This window comes from Crotalus tigris, unplaced genomic scaffold (assembly GCF_016545835.1).
Source record: "Crotalus tigris isolate CLP2741 ecotype Arizona unplaced genomic scaffold, ASM1654583v1 scf7180000019173.45859301935:6455823, whole genome shotgun sequence".
Lineage (NCBI taxonomy): Eukaryota > Metazoa > Chordata > Lepidosauria > Squamata > Viperidae > Crotalus > Crotalus tigris.
The window spans coordinates 1,754,786-1,771,711 of NW_024097414.1; the positions used below are offsets into that span (position 1 = coordinate 1,754,786).

A 16,926-nucleotide genomic window follows, 5' to 3' on the forward strand; every position below is an offset into this window, starting at 1 on the left:
TTTCTATACAAATTTTCTGGGTTTTTTTTGTTTTATAGTTTTATTAGAGTTTTGGGATACAATAAATGCATACAGAAAAGATAGTGAGAAAAAGAAAAAAAAGGAACGAAAAGAGAACACATAGTGATGCCTTTTGCTGTTCTATTGAGTAATTAGCATCTCATCCTTTTCTCCATCCTGTTTAGCCCCTTTTATCCCCAAATCATCAGTTCAATCTTTTCTTTTTTCTCAGCAGAAAGTCCACGTAAGATTTCCAGTTATTCAAAAAAAGAAAAGTCTTTGGGTTTTTTTCCCACCCCTGACCAGGTAAGCAGCCTTCATTTTTGACTGGTGACTTCAACCAGAATAGCGAGAGAAACATAAACTGCAAAGCTAGATATGTGGTGTCTTAGGTAAGATACAGAAAGCATGGAAGATTTACAAAACTGGTATTAAAAGCAATCAAAATCATTTTTGAGAAGATTAACCCCTTGGCTGGCTTTTGAACCCTTGAAGTTGAAGTTGATGGGTGTGATTTTACTCAACCTTGGCCAACTTTGATAGCCCATCACCATCTCTCTCTCTCTCTCTCTCTCTCTCTCTCTCTCTCTCTCTCTCTCTCTCACTCTCTCTCTCATATTAAATACCACAAACTCTTCTATTAAAATGGCATGGCTGGAGAAAATCAGATGAGACACTGGCCAAGGGACCCTGAGGAAACACACACACAACACACACACAACAGATAGATAGATAGATAGATAGATAGATAGATAGATAGATAGATAGATAGATAGATAGATAGATAGATAGAGAGGAGATTCCATGGTTCCTTTTACTTACGCTTTGAGTTGCCAACCATAAACATGGAGAACAGAACCATCACTTGCTGTAGCTCCATGATTTTGGAAACCAGCTCGGCTTTAGCAAAACCACATCAGGCCTCTCCTTTCAGAGGCAGCTCTGATGCAGGAGGGGAGGGAAAGGAGATCCCCCTTTACAAAGACGGGCTTGAGTATTTCAGCTCTTTTTTGCAAGCTGGAGGAGGGGCTGAGAAGGGTGAATCAGAGAGGGACAGAGAAAGAGAGAGAGAAGGAGGCAGAATGGACGATGAGAAGGCATCTCAACTGCCCTGTGCTAGTTGATTTTTTGCTTCAATACATGATTGCCATCAAGGTTAGATCAAGGTGTTAACGCTGTTCGGGCACCCACCCTGAGCCACCCCAGGAATATGAGGTGAGGGGACAATAGCATCTTCTGAAAGGCTGAGTTTGCAACGTGTACAAAAATATACAAAAAAAATGGATGCTGTGGAAAGAGAGCAGAGAAGAGCAAGAAAGATGATTAGGGGAGTGGAGGCTAAAACATATGAAGAACGGCTGCAGGAATTGGGCATGGTCAGTCTAGAGAAAAGAAAGGTTAGGGGTGACATGACAGCAGTGTTCCAATATCTAAGGATATTGGATATCCTCAGTCACTGAGGGACTCCTCAGAGATGGGATTCAAATATGTGAACAACCGGTTGTCTGTGTGGATGCCGCTTCCGGAAGTCCATTCTGGGCCTGGGCAACAAAAAATTAGCTACCGGTTCTGCCAAACTGGTGCAAACTGGCTGAATGCCATCACTGGGACTCCTACAAAGACAAGAAGAGTCAAACTATTTTCCAAAGCACCCGAAGGCAGGACAAGAAGCAATAGATGGAAACTAATCAAGGAGAGAAGCAACCTAGAACTAAGGAGAAAATTTCCTGATAGAGAGAACAATCAACCAGTGTAACGGCTTGCGTCCAGAAGTTGTGGGTGTTCCATCACTGGAAGTTTTTAAGAAGAGACTGGATTTCTACTTGTCTGGAGTGGTATAGGCTCCCCTGCTCAAGCAGGGGGTTGGACTAGAAGACCTCCAAAGTCCCTCCCAACTCTGTTATTCCGATGTTCTGCTATTTCATCCAGTCTCCAGCGGGATACGATACAGTAGTTGGCTCCGCTGATCAGTTTAGCATGTACTATTTCTGTAATTTCGTTGCTTTAATTGGGGACAAAGCAACAGTCAGTGAAGGAGATTATGAGTCAATGGGTGACATGATCACGCCAAAATGCAGGCCGGTGCAATGGGTCCTGGCAACCATCTGCACAGTGTTTTCGGCTGGCAGGGACGGCGTAGGCAGCGACCTCTGCTTGAGCCAGGCGTGGATCATGGTCAGTGCCTGCTGGTTTCAGCATTGTGGGTGCAGTAAAGGGCCCTGCTGAAATTAAGCTGGGAAGAGTCAGACTTCTGTTCCCCATCTGCTCTGCACTTAGGCAGCAAGAGAGAGCATCCATCGTCTTACAAGCCAAGGATTGAGCTCTCCCTGCTCACAGGCAGAAGCATGAGAAAATGTCCTTTTTCAGAAGAAGCAGCCATCCAGCCTGCTCTTTCCCCTCCGTCACCTCACCAGCCCTGAGTCCGCCGCCATTTTGTAGAATAGTCCCTTCTGAACTCTCAATGCTTCTGGGGTGTCGAATTCGGCCACTTGTCCATTTTCCATCACTAGAATTCTGCAAATATTAGAAACGAACATTAGTCTACAAGGCCACTGGATAAAAGCTACCTCAGTGACTCAGTCTCCTTAAGCAACGGCTTTCGGGCCTGCTAAACTTAGAGAAATGGGTGAACGTATTACAGGTAGTCCTCGACTTTTGACCACAATTCAGCCCCAAATATCCGTTGTTAAGCAAGGCAGTTATTAAGTGAGTTTTGCCCCGTTTTACAAGCTTCCTTGCCATAGTTGTTAAGTGAATCTGGCTTCCCCATTGACTTTGCTCATCAAAAGCCAGCTGGGATGGTTGCAAAGGGCAATTACATGATCTGAGACGCTGCAATTGTCATGCAACGGATGGAAACTAATCAAGGAGAGAAGCAATCTAGAACTAAGGAGAAATTTCCTGACAATCAGAACAATTAACCAGTGGAACAACCTGTCTCCAGAAGCGGTGAATGCTCCAACACTGGAAGTTTTTAAGAAGAGACTGGACAGCCATTTGTCTGAAATAGTATGGAGTTTCTTGCCTGAGTAGAGGATTGGACTAGATGACCTCCAAGGTCCCTTCCAACTTTATTATTATTATTATTGATCATCGCACAGTCAGCCAGATGTTCAGACTGGATTTGGCATTTTTGTCTATCTATCGAGTCCTTACCAAGGACCTGGGATAGGCAGATGTGGATGTTCGATGGTATTACAGATCTCATCTCAGGATGGAAGCAGTTCCTAGTAAGGCTGCCTTTTGCAATTGACTAATGGCGAATTTGTCAATGCCAATGATGGTGTTCAAGTGGTGCTCCAGTTGTTTTGGGATTGCACCCAAGGTGCCTATTACTATTGGTACTACCCTTGCTTGCCTTTGCCACAGTATTTCTATTTCTATTATTTCTATTTCTATTATATGCCAGTTGCCAAGTAACTGAATTTTGATCATGTCACTGTGGGGATTTTGCAATGGTTATAAATGCAAGGACTGGTCATAAGTCATTTTTTTTCAATGCTGTTGTAACTTCAAACAGTCACCAAACAAATGTTTGTAAGTCAAAGGCCACCTTTACTAGATAGTAATAGCTAGAATGTTGAAGATGTCTATTGATATTGAGTTCTGACTTGAGTTGAGGATGACCTTATTTTCTTTCTCTCCTCCTTTCCATTCTACATCTTTCTCTCTATTTTTGGCCCTTTGATAGATTTAAATTCTTATTTTCCAAGTGTATGTTCCAAATACATCTCCTCCTGTTTTTATTTTTCTGCTCCAATTTCAAATAATATCGCCACATCTCCCTCCGTTTCTTCAGGCCATTTTATCCATTCACTTGGGAATCCTCTTCAAAGCCACCTCTTACCGGTCAAATTCCATCATGGCGTTTAGCCGATGGGCAATGGTCAAAACTGTGCAGTCCTTGAACTGACTCCTTATGGTAGACTGAATCTGCAGGTCTGTTTCAAGGTCCACAGCTGTGGTGGCCTCATCCAGAATCAGGATTTTGGCTTTCCGAAGTAGACCCCGGGCCAGGCAGATGAGCTGCTGTTGACCAACACTGGAAGAAAATGGGGAGACAATGAAAATCCAAGGTAATCCCTATCTACAGAATAGCAGAGTTGGAAGGGACCTTGGTGGTCTTCTAGTCCAACCCCCTGCTCAGGCAGGAAACCTTATATCATTTCAGACAAATGATTGTCCAGTCTCTTCTTAAAAACCTCCAGTGTTGGAGCATCCATAACTTCTGAAGGCAAGTTGTGACCCTGATTAATTGTTCTCCCTGTCAGGAAATTTCTCCTTAATTCTAGGTTGGTTCTCTCCTTTGGTTTCCATCCATTCCTTCTTGTCCTGCCTTCAAGTACTCCGCAGAATAGGTTGACCCTCTCTTCTTTGTGGCAGCCCCTCAAATATTATAACAATGCTATCATATTCTCCCTAGTCCTTCTTTTCATTAAATTTTCATCTCGTCAAATAGGAGAGCTTGGTGGTTTTCTTGCAGACATTTTATTACCCACCTAGGTAACATCATCAGTGCACCTAGTTGGGTAACAGAATGTCTGCAAGAAAGTAACCAAGCTCAGAGAGCACCAAGCATGCCACAAAACCAAATGCACCACAGATCTGTGCAATGCCTCAGATCTGATTACAAAATGATTTTTTGGAACACAAGTGTGGCCTACAACTGATTTAACCAACCCCCAATTTAGTACATTTTAGTACAGACCCACACTCCCCTCAACATATCCAATCCCCTCCGCCCACCCTCTGCCAATACTATATGAGTCTCTTGCATCCAGAGTATTCTGGTTGAAACTCTTAAATTTACATTAATTTGAACTGTATACAATTTGCCGCAATTCATGGCATTTACATAATGATGTCATTATGCAAATGACATCAATCACCACAAATGACAACATTTGCAACTTAGGCAGGGTGACGGGCACCGCTTTCCCCAAACACTCTGTTAAATCAAAAGTTCCCTAGGCTGTTATTTTAAGTGCTTTTCAGTGGTCCTCTCTTTGAGGATAACCTCAAAAGGTTAGGAATAAAAGTGTTAGGAATTAAACCACAATCGGCCTCTGGGTCTAATCTCCCATCGATTACAATCCATCTCAAAATTGTAAACCCAAGTTGAAGCAAGGCACGGTCATCAGAAACATCGATGAGCCCATAACTCGAAAAACAAACAAACAAACCAAGCCCCCAAATCACAACAGAAGAGATGTTTCTTCTTTCCATCTCTGGTTTGAGTACCTTAGATCTCCACCTCCTTCAGAGCACTCATAGGCCAGCTGACCTGGCAGATCTGAAACAAAGCTCTTGAGTTGGGTCTGCTCCAAAGCAGTCCAGATATCCCCATCCGAGTATTGGTCCAAGGGATCGAGGTTCTCTCTCAAAGAACCCCCGAACAAGACTGGGTCCTGAGCACAAGAAGAGAAGAAACACAAGATATGGAGTCTATTTTCCATAGCACAGGAGCGAAGCTATCCTTGGGGATCCAGTAGATGAAGAAAGGTGAACACATGGATATCACAAGGTCGCTAAAGTGTACAGATATGAGAAGATGCAACCCAAAATGCATATATAACGTTGACTTTGCGAGGCGTTGAAAGAAAAAAAAACATTGGAGAACTGATTTGAGAGGAATATGCGCCCCTGTGTAAATATTTAGTTGCAATTCTCTTTTTGCCTTCTTTATGCTGACTTGTGTAGGAAATGAGCAGGCTGAGCTCAAGGATGGGGTTAAAGGCATCATCAGTTTGGAATCACCGTGCAGCCACAAAAGAGCCAAGTCCAGTCTCCTGTGAATTTCACTGACCCACATCTAGTGCCAATTTGACTTGACCGTTAGTAGACCAGATTCTTGTATATGGGTAGTATGTAATAAACTTTTAGTGCTTTGAACTCAACTCAAGTTACTTGTACCTGACAACTTTGGGTTATTGCGATGGAGGTTATCTACAACATCCTACAAGATCATGCAAAAGATCTTGACCCCCATCATGAAAGACCGAATGAAACATCGGTGTCTGTTGAAGGTGTGGCTTGGGATATCAATATTATTGGGGGGCGGGGGGGAATAGAACAATAACAAGTGAAAGGGATAAACTGACTTCATACCTGTGGGACAATCGTAATCTTGCTTCTCAGGTTGTGCAGGCCCATTTGGGCAATGTTGATTCCGTCGATCACAATCTCCCCATCAGCAGCTTCCACAAGTCTCAGAAGCCCCATTGCAAGGGACGATTTCCCAGCCCCTGTTCTTCCAACGATGCCCACCTACAAGAGAAAAACAGAGGTTGGAGAAGGAAGAGCCACCTGATGGGAAACAAGGAGAGAGAATTACTCTTCCTTATCCTGCTTTCTCAAATATAGAGGAGTATCTCCTTGTTACGTTCTCACCACAACCACCGCATGAACTTTGCTTATTAAAAAAATAAAACCGGTTCAAATATACTTGTGGATTCACTGGTCCAGCAAGGACTTCCATCTGTATCTCACAGGTCCAAAATCAACAGCTTAGTCCCTACTGAATGCTGGATGTTTTAAGGGACCAAACTTTCTAGTGCAAGGAATAAGACTTTGGACGAGATCTGGGGTCTCCAAACCTGTCCACTTTAAGTCTTGTGGACTTCAATTCCCAGAATTCCCCCCCTGCTGGGGAATTCTGGGAGTTGAAGTCCACAAGACTTAAATTTGCCAAGTTCGGAGTCCCCTGGACTAGGTGATCTTTCATGCTGGCTGGGGAATTCTGGGAGTTGAAGTCCAGATATCTTTGTTGTCCAGGATGAGAAACATTGCTCTATTAAGTCTTACCTTTTCATGAGGTTTGATCTTTAGGTTGATATTCTTCAGAGCTAGGCTTAATTCTGGCCTGTATCGTAAACTATAGCCTCTGAGTTCAATGGCTCCTTCAGTGGGCCAGCTGCCACCCTGGAGAGGATCATCCAAAGTCCATGGAGCCTGAAAGAGATGCAACGACAATGCTAGCTCATATTAGCAAATCCCAAGAGAAGCTCAAAGAGGCAAAACTACACACACACAAACACACACACACACACACACACACACACACAAAACAAGATCTGATTGCAGCAGTAAGGACTTAAAACTACTTGGGTTGGCTTTTTTTCAGGCGAGTGAATGACAGACGTGCTTCCGACCCCACAATTGGGATACGTGCTACTTTGCAGTGAACCACAGTATCATCTTTTCATTTTGGTGTGGTACGATGCACAAACGGGATTATTCTGATTTGCCAACCAGGGAGTGTCCAATCATATGCATGACCGTGAGGGATGAAGGGGAAAGAGAGCAATAGAAACAGCAATAGCACTGAGACTTATACACTGCTTCATAGTGCTTTACAGCACTCTTTAAGCTGTTTATAAAGTCAGCCTCTTGCCCCCAACAATCCGGGTCCTCATTTTACGCATCTCGGAAGGAGGGAAGGTTGAGTCAATGGCAATAGCACTTAGATTTATATACAGCTTCACAATACTTTACAGCTTGCTCTAAGCGGTTTACAAAGTCAGCCTATGGCCCCCAACAATCTGGGCCCTCATTTTACCAACCTCGGAAGGACGGGAGGCTGAGTCCACCTTAAACCTATCATAATTGAACTCCAGACTGAGGGCAGAGTTAGTCTGCAATACTGCATTCTAACTACTGTGCCACCAGGGCTCATATAAGACAAGAGACTACACAATTGCTTAACGGGCAAAGAAAGAAACGCAAGTAAGATCCACTTAACATTTCAGACTGATAAAAGTGACAGCAGGAGATTTGCATTTTCAGATTTGCAAGATACTGCAGCCTTACAACAAAATAGAATTAGATGGTTTAGTGTTCTATTGCTAGTTTACCTGGGAGGGCTGACAGACAGACAGGTTAGGTGGGCAGACAGACAGGAGATCCAGGGTTAACTAAATGAGGAAATGAGCTGGGCCATTTTGTGACTGATGAGAAGAAAGACTTACCTCTTTGGGGCTCTGTGAATAATCTCTCACTCTTTCCACAGACATGATTTGGTTATCAATTTCCGCCGAGGCACGCACCATCCAGTTCAGGACGCCAGTGATCTGGCAAAGAAGAAGGGGAGTCTATGACCCCAGGCCATTGAAAGCCCACACAAAACCTCAGAAGTAAATGCATTGCCTAAAGTTCTATTATGCTGCCTACCCAGAGCTTACCTGAAGAGCAGAGGAGATGGAAAAGCCCACCGTGCCAGGACTGAGATGGGCTTTGTACACCACAGCGAGCAAAGCTGCAAAGAGGACAATGGTGTTCCCCAGAATCTCAATGTTGGTGGCAAGCCATCTGGAATAGGAAATAGGGAGGGGAGGGGAGGGGAGGGAGGCAAGGGAAGGAGGAAGGGAAGATGGAAAATGGATGAGGAAGGGAAGGAGGAAGAGAAGGTGGAGAATGGATGAGGAAAGGAAGGCAAGGCAAGGCAAGGGAAGATGGAGAATGGATGAGGAAGGGAAGGGAAGAAGGAAGGGAAGGTGGAGAATGGATGGGGAAGGGAAGGAGGAAGGGAAGGTGGAGAATGGATGAGGAAGGGAAGGGAAGGAGGAAGGGAAGGTGGAGAATGGATGAAGGGAAGGGAAGATGGAGAATGGATGAGGAAGGGAAGGGAAGGAAGAAGGGAAGGTGGAGAATGGATGAGGAAGGGAAGGGAAGGAGGAAGGGAAGGTGGAGAATGGATGAAGGGAAGGGAAGATGGAGAATGGATGAGGAAGGGAAGGGAAGGAAGAAGGGAAGGTGGAGAATGGATGAGGAAGGGAAGGAAAGGAAAGGGAAGATGGAAAATGGATGCAGAAGGGAAGGGAAGGAGGAAGGAAAGGTGGAGAATGGATGAGGAAGGAAGGGAAGGGGGAGAGGAGAGAAGAAGAGAAAGAAAACATTGCTCCAGGTCTAACTAGGCTGAGAGAGCAGGCACTGTCCCCTTTAACAAGTTGTCTGAACAAGGTGTTTTCTTCCCTCCCAGCCAGTGAAATTCTTTATACCTGTCAGCAACCACTGCAGGGAAAGACATCTTCTGGTTTTCATCTACTCTGACATCATTCTGGACAACAAAACGCTGCTGGGCTCTGAAAGCACGAATGAGGCTGCTCCCTTCAAAGGTCTCGGAGACGTGGGAATAGATGGGTGAGCGGCTTGCGGCTTCCAAGCGTTTCAGTTGGCAGGAGGTGGTGACAAAAAAGACCTGCGCAGGGAAAGGAAGAAAGAAGAGGCCGCTAAAGAAGGAAGTCCATATTGATCCCAAGGGCTTGGGTTTGGCTTGGAGGGAGCTCAGCCTTAGCGCAAGGGAGGTGGGAGGTGGGATCTCTCCTACATTGGGGAGAAGATTGGGAACTCTAGCACATTATTTGTAGGGAAAGTGCCCTCCAAGGAGAAGAAGAAGGAAAAGGAGCAGGACTTTCTCTGCCTTCCATAAATTTTTGCTTTTTGGTTGAAAAAGTTTCCACGGGAGGTTCCAAAGCCTCCATCACGAAAATTTACATATTTTATTTCTATCTCTATCTCTGTTTCTGTCTATATCTCAAAGAGATGTCTGTGTGTATAAATAGATACTTCTAGTTCTAGTTCCTGTTCTAGTTCTAGTTCCTGTTCTATTTCTATCCACACAGAGAGTTAAGTAGACGATAAGTTCTAGTTCCAGTTCCAGTTTCAATTCCAGTTTTAGTGCCATCCATACACACAATTAAATAGATAGTTCTATCTAGCTCTGGTTCTGGATTCTGGTTCAGGTTCTAATTCTATCTAAAAAAATAAAATAAATAGATAGATAAATAAATGATAAATATAGTAAAGTATATTTTTATATTTATACTCTCCTGGTGTTCGTATTTTATTTGTACCATATATATATATATATGTATGTATGTATGTATGTATGTATGTATGTATGTATATATGTGTATATATGTATGTAGTTCTAGTTAGTTCTAGTTCTTGATCTTGATCTTGTTCTAGTTCTATCCATACACAATAGTTCTAGTTCTAGTTCTATCTATAGGTAAACAGATAGATCAAGTTTTCTAGTTAGTTCTAGTTCTGAAGACGCTACACACCTGAAAAGCAATGTATAAGGCTGACAGAGGCAAAATAGCCACCAAAACCATTGGGGTGGCCGCCACAATCACAACATAGATCTCCAGAAGGTTAAATAGGAAGCCCAGCAGAGACTTCAGCTTGTCTGGGATGATGGAATCAATTGCGTCCATTTCTTTGGAGAAACGGTTGAGTAGGTTACCGCTGGGAGTCTGCTCAAAGAAGATCATTGGAGACCGGAGAACATCCCACAGGAGCTGCTGGAAGAGCTTACGGGAAGCCACGATCCCGGCCAAAAACACAGCAGCAACAGATCCGAATTTCCCAATGGCTGCAACAAAAGATGAAAGATTCCCGCTGTTTCAGGCAGCTGGGGCCTGTTTCTTTTCAGAATTATCCTCAGGTAAAAGTGAGATGGGTGGCTATATACATTGATTAATTGATTGATGGAATGAATGAATCAGGGACATCCAACCTTGGCAACTTTAAGAATTCTGGGAGTTCCAGTCCACAGGTCTTAAAGTTAGTGAAGTTGGACCTCCCTGGAAGAAATGAATGAATAAAATATTTGGTGGTGATACTTTTACATGAACGAATTTAAGGTCCAGATTTCTGCTGTTTGTGAGGGGCACCTAAGATAGGTCACCATCATAAATTAAAATCAAAAATAACCATTAGATGACAGAAAATACTAAAGGGAGCAAGAGAGGGTAACTTTTAAGTTATGTGGACTTCAACTCCCAGAATTCCATGCTGTCTTCTGCAAGGGAGTTAGCCAAACCTTGCGTGAATCCTAGGAGAAAAAAGATGCCCACGCGGAGCTGGGTATGAGGCTGTGTCCCATTGGAAATGGGGTCATTGGCCCACAGGCTGAGCCAATAGCCACGGCAGAATGAGAAAACTTGCTGGCAGGCAAACAGGAGTACAATATAAACCCAGAAGAGGGAACCTGCTGTTCTCAGGTACATCAGGTATACGGAAATCTTTACCTAAATCAAGGGAAAGAAATAAGAATAAGAACTGGCATTGACAAAAATCACCATCGGTCAATTGCAAAAGGCAGCTTGACTTACATCTTTCCACGATACCTTTAACACCATAAAATAACATCTACCCATCCCAGGTCCTTGGGAAGAACTCGATAGGTAGATGAAAAATGCCAAATCTAAACATCCAACTGACTGTGCAACAAACCATCATCATCATCATCATCGGAATATTGGGTGCAATCTCAAAACTTCAGGAGCTTGACTTGAACACCATCGGCATTGACAAAAACACCATCAGTCAATGGCAAAAGGCAGCTTGACCTGGAACAACTTGTATCTTGTGACACTACCTTAAAATAACATCTACCCATCCCAGGTCCTTGGGAAGAACTCGATAGGTAGATAAAAATGCCAAATCTAATGTAAACATCCAACTGACTGTGCAACAAACCATCATCATCATCATCATCGGAATATTGGGTACACTCTCAAAACTTCAGGAGCTTGACTTGAACACCATCAGCACTGACAAAATCACTGTCGGTCAATTGCAAAAGGCAGCTTGACTTGGAACAGCTTGCATCTTGCGATGAAATCTTTAACAATATCAAACATCCACATCTGCTTATCCCAGGACCTTGGGAAGAACTCGATAGTTGGACAAAAATGCCAAATCCGGTCTGAACATCTGGCTGACTGTGCAAGAATGATAATTGACCATAATATTCAAAGGATGAAAGCCCAAACTGCTTGAAAGCGAAGAAGGCCCCCAACTGAATAAAATTGTGAAGTTCATCCTCACGCAAGAACCGAATAAGCAGATCCTTTAACTTACCCGTCCAGTCTTTTGCTTCTTGTCTTCTGTCATTAGTCTTTTTCCTTGCTCATCTGTCGGCTTATAACTGTCTCTCTTGGCCAAAGGCTGACTTGTCCTTTGTTCAAAGAAAAGTAAGATGCATCAACTGCCTGCATTTTAGAAAAGAACTTGCCATCTTCCAGTTTCTAGGCTGATGCCTTAACCCAGGGGTCTTCAAACAAATAAAGAAATAAATCACTTACTTTCCAGGGGTTTCATCCTGTGTCACAGGAGCTGTGGAGATTCTCTTAATGTTTCCCACATCTGTGGAGTCAAGATGGATCAAAGTCTCAGAAAAGACATGATAGAGAGACCTTAGAAGAATAACCCCCAGATTTTGAGAAAATGTATGGATTTGGGACCCGGAAATAGTAATCACATAGGACTTCTTCGCCATAATCCATGGGGTAGTAATTTCACAAGATTATCAACATGATGCAATCATGACCATCCACAGAAGGGAAGGGAGAAATGAAAACCAGAAATAACTCAAATTACACATTATTTGTGCAGTGATGCCACTGTGGTTTCTTTTCCCTTCTTCATGGCCACTTTAATTGTGTAGCTGTATAATTCTACACACCCTACTCACTATAACTGTAGCATTAAGAACAGCTTGCCTTCAGAAGTGGTAGGTGCTCCATCACTGGAGATTTAATAAAAGACTGTACAGCCACTTGTCTGAAATGATATAGGGTCTCCTGCTTGAGCAGGGGGCTGGACTAGAAGACCTCTAAGTTCCCTTCCAGCTCTGTTATTCTGTTCTGTTTTATCATATCTGGTTCTGCCTTCTACCAATCTTGGCTTCCAGATGACTTTTGCTAGGGGGTCAAGAGCCCTCTGAAGAACACATGAATACATTGTGTGAAGGGTTTTGTCAGAAACCCCAAAGAATACATGAAGTGGCTCCAATTCTAACAAGTCTGTTCATGGATAATAATACTCAGTTGTATCAACTGTTAAGTACGGATGACCTTTGAGATGACCAGCAGTCATTTGCAAATCCTGGTGGTCTTTTTCTTCACGGTTCTGGGACCTCAAGAAGTCTGAAAATGCCCCTTGCTTTTGTATCAGTTCTTGCCAAGAGCCCATCTCACACAGTTCTCCATTCACCATCACAATGATGTTGTCCACTTTGGGAAGAACGTGGATGGAGTTGGTTACCAGGATGCGAGTCTGGAAAACAAGAGGACAATCCCTGAGATACTGACCAAATGAGCTTTGAAATGTTGATTACAAGAGGGGGGCAGGCCAAATGGTGAACTCCATAAATGGCTGAACTGTAAATAGTAGACTCCCTGTAATGCATCAGATCCTGTTCCGACAAACATAGGAGACTTTGGAACACCAAGTACCTTTTCCTTCAACAAGCCATTTGGTCCAAGAACTTGGCTGAAAATGTGCCGGCCAACTGGAGCATCCACAGCAGAGAGGGGATCATCCAGGAGGTAAACTGAGGCCTTCATATAAACTGCACGAGCCAGGCTCAGCCTCTGCTTTTGCCCTCCAGAAAGATTCATGCCCTGTAGCAGCAAAAAAAAAAAAAAGTCCTCAATCATCTTCCATTATCTCTCACTATAGACCATGCAAGCTAAAGCTTCTGGGGAGAGAACTAGCAATCTTTGGAGGGTGCCAGGTCCTCTTCCCTACTTCCCCACTCCACACTGACTGGGAAAAGGACTCAAAGATTTATTTAAAATAAACATAAGGTTTTGTTTGCCCTGTGGAGATGCTGGGGTTTGAGCTGGAACTCTTTGAGTGCAAAGCCGATGCTCTTTCATCACAACTCAACCATTAGGGAGTTGTTTCATTTCACTGGTCTAGAGAGAGGTATATATCATGCTTGAGTGACAGCAGTAAAATTTTGAGAGGTTTTTTCCAAAGGATTTCTAAGAGGAGGAGGAGAAGGAGGAGAAAGAGAAGGAGAAGAGCAAAAGAAGGAGGAGGAGGAGGAGGAAGAGAAGAAGAAGAAGAAGAAGAAGAAGAAGAAGAAGAAGAAGAAGAAGAAGAAGAAGAAGAAGAAGAAGAAGAAGAAGAAGAAGAAGAAGAAGATTATCAACAATACCACCATATTCCATATTCTTAGATATGTTACTAGATAAATAACAAATAATGATCCAGTACCTTATCTCCAATTTCTGTCTGGCTTCCAGCTGGAAAACTGTCTATGTCGGGCTGCAGGGCGCAAGCTTTGACTACCTCCTTGTACCATGCCCTCTCCATTTTTTTCCCAAATACGATATTGTCTTCCACAGAAGCATTTTGTATCCAGGATATCTGGGGAGCAAACGCTGTGGTGCCCTTTAAAAAGAAAAGTAGTGAAACTCACCAAGTTAGAGAGAGAGAGAGAGAGAGAGAGAGAGAGAGAGAGAGAGAGAGAGAGAGAGAGAGAGAGAGAGAGAGACTTGCATCTGCTGAAGTCAAAGTTTCTATGTTTCCCAAAAGAGGTCCTAAAATGGTGCCTTTTCACCAAGCCAGGCATGAGTTCCAACAGAGATGACAACTTCTTAAGGACACCCCTAAAAAGCCCAGTTTTGAAAGTGGTGGATCCCTTGATTGAAAGCCACCACTGAAGGGATTCAAACTACTAAAACCATACATGAAACACTAGAATTACAACGCACAAAAATAAACTAGATCCTAAAGCAGATTGTCCCAGTCTGGTTGTCCTTTCAAAGTGGTCCTCTCAGTTCCTAGAGTTCCCGAGACAATGAGGCCATGGCTGAGAATTCTGGGCGTTGAAGTCTACATATTCAGAGGATGCTTGGGTTGGGGAAGGCTAACCACACCTTGAATAAATTTGGTTTTAAAGTGCTTTACCTTGATTACTACAGAACCTTCCATTCTGTGCAGTTCACCAAGTAACGCTGAGAGCAGGGAGGATTTGCCAGCCCCCACTTGACCCACCACAGCACACAGACTGCCCCGAGGTACCGTAAGATTTATCCTATAAAGGTAAAAATGTACATCTTAGTCATCTTCAAGCTGTATTGTGGGTGGGAAGATCCTGGCACCAGCCAGACTAAATTCAAGGTGGAGATCTGGAGGTACAGAAAGGGACAGGAAATAATAGCAATAGCATTAGCACTTAGATTTATATACCACTTCACGGTGCTTTGCAGCCCTCTCTAAGCAGTTTACAGAGTCAGCCTCTTGCCCCCAACAACCTGAGTCCCCATTTTACCCATCTCGGAAGGATGGAAGGCTGAGTTACTGGCAATAGCATTAGCACTTAGACTTATATACCGCTTCACAGTGCTTTACAGCCCTCTCTAAGTGGTTTACAGAATCAGCCTGTTGCCCCCAACAATCTGGGTCCTCATTTTACCGGCCTCAGAAGGCTGGAAGGCTGAGTCAACCTGGAGCCGGTCAGGATCGAACTCCTAGCAGTGGGCAGAGTCAGACTGCAATACTGCATTCTAACCACTGCACCACCACAATGTGGATGTTATGAAGAGGCAGATTGAAAATACAGGCAGATTGGTTTTTCCCTGTGGTTCCAGCCTGCCTGTTGGAAGAAGGGTTTCTCCTTATGAGCTTAACAAGGACTCACGTAGGCTGGGACAGAACAATAGGCAAAGCAAAAGGCTCAGATGGGACCCTCCCTAGTTTCTTCTGCCGTAAAGGAGGGGAAGAGAATTGTACTTCCAATTGAACCACTGACATTTTACCTATTCAGGCATGGACTGCCTTCTCTGCACCAGCTGAAAGTTCCATTCGTGACCATAATGCAGTTGGAATCTAACAGAGAAATGCATGAATCAGCACACGTTTGGGGATGATGGTCTGCTTTCGATATTATTTCGAAAAAGTGTATAACCCAGTTACGAGGCCACTGCCACCCCCACAGAAGATGTTGTATACAATTACGTGAATTATATGCTTTTGTGTATTGCTCTTTTGTCAGGTTCTCATCATACACTGAATAATAATAATATGGCAATTCTTGACTGAAGAGCATCGGTTTAAGGAGAATCCAAAGTCAGGACGACACAGAGAAAAGGGACTTGAATCAGTCCTAGCACTTATGACTGTCACAGTGTCAAGGGATCAGAACTCAGGCACTTGCCAACCATATTGTCTATATGGCAGTTGCAGCCTCCCAGGGTGTCATGATTACTACTTCCCAGGGGGCTTCTGACAAGCAAAGTAAATAGGGGGGGGCAGGTGCCTGGCTGAGGAATTCTGGGAGTTGAAGTCCAGAAGTCATCAAAGGGCCAAGTTTGAAGATCCCTTGATTAGTCACTTGAGGGATTGCAGTGGCTAATCTGGTCCCACCCAACCATCCTCAGTGACATGAAGGTCCTCAAACTGCATGGCTGGGAGAAAAACTTCATAAGCAAAGTTCTGGGCATCCGAATTCAAGAATGTCAAGCTTTCAAGATGATGTTCAGGCTTTAATTCTCAGGATAATCAATCATGTTTACGCCGATTGGAAATTCTAAATCACCCATTTGGAGGAAACACAAAGTCAATACTTACTGCGGTCCGAAGACTCAACATCCACCTGTGTTGGATCTAATTCTTCAAGAGAAAGAAAGGTAGCTAAGCGACGGATGGAAACTTTTGCCTAGAACAAAATACACGTCGACACCACACAGTTAACAAAAGGTTTGGATATGGTTCTCCAAAGTGATCAATATTCAATGAGACCAACAGTCAATGAGACCATCCAAGTGGTCCATAAATGATTGGAGGTCAAAAGGGAGCCATTAAATGTCTGGGAGGTCAGTAGGCAAAGGATAAAAGGTCAATTGGGATCAATTAAGTTTTTGGAGTTTCATGTAGAGCAGGGTTCTTCAAACTTGGCCCTTTGATGACTTGTGGACTTCAACTCCCAGAATTCCTTAGCCAGGCATGCTAAGGCTGAGGAATTCTGGGAATTGAAGTCCACAAGTCATCAAAGGGCCAGGTTTGAAGACCCCTGATGTAGAGCTTCAGCCCAGTTTGTAGACCTGAAGGTGAGATGAGACATTATTACTCAAGGTTGGATGGTCAGCTGCTAGAGTGGCCTTTAGTTGTCTCTATCAGCCATGT

General features: G+C 43.7%; 1 protein-coding gene across 6 annotated transcripts in view; it reads right to left on the reverse strand.

Annotated features, from left to right (window-relative positions):
* Window positions 1-1,781: 1,781 nt before the first annotated feature.
* Window positions 1,782-16,926, reverse strand: part of LOC120315816 (multidrug resistance-associated protein 6-like) — a 28,106-nt gene continuing 12,961 nt past the window's right edge. For all 6 annotated transcript variants that reach the window (XM_039360776.1, XM_039360780.1, XM_039360779.1 and 3 more), the window contains 18 exons: window positions 16,372-16,459; window positions 15,561-15,630; window positions 14,710-14,836; window positions 14,014-14,190; window positions 13,245-13,412; window positions 12,864-13,065; window positions 12,093-12,153; window positions 11,869-11,965; window positions 10,826-11,033; window positions 10,065-10,375; window positions 8,997-9,196; window positions 8,181-8,307; window positions 7,968-8,069; window positions 6,805-6,951; window positions 6,109-6,267; window positions 5,242-5,408; window positions 3,848-4,042; window positions 1,782-2,514 (listed from right to left, as the gene is read on the reverse strand). In XM_039360776.1, coding sequence (XP_039216710.1) covers window positions 2,403-2,514; window positions 3,848-4,042; window positions 5,242-5,408; window positions 6,109-6,267; window positions 6,805-6,951; window positions 7,968-8,069; window positions 8,181-8,307; window positions 8,997-9,196; window positions 10,065-10,375; window positions 10,826-11,033; window positions 11,869-11,965; window positions 12,093-12,153; window positions 12,864-13,065; window positions 13,245-13,412; window positions 14,014-14,190; window positions 14,710-14,836; window positions 15,561-15,630; window positions 16,372-16,459 — 2,718 coding nt within the window. In that variant the 3' untranslated portion in view covers window positions 1,782-2,402. The remainder of the gene's footprint in view (window positions 2,515-3,847; window positions 4,043-5,241; window positions 5,409-6,108; window positions 6,268-6,804; window positions 6,952-7,967; window positions 8,070-8,180; window positions 8,308-8,996; window positions 9,197-10,064; window positions 10,376-10,825; window positions 11,034-11,868; window positions 11,966-12,092; window positions 12,154-12,863; window positions 13,066-13,244; window positions 13,413-14,013; window positions 14,191-14,709; window positions 14,837-15,560; window positions 15,631-16,371; window positions 16,460-16,926) is intronic.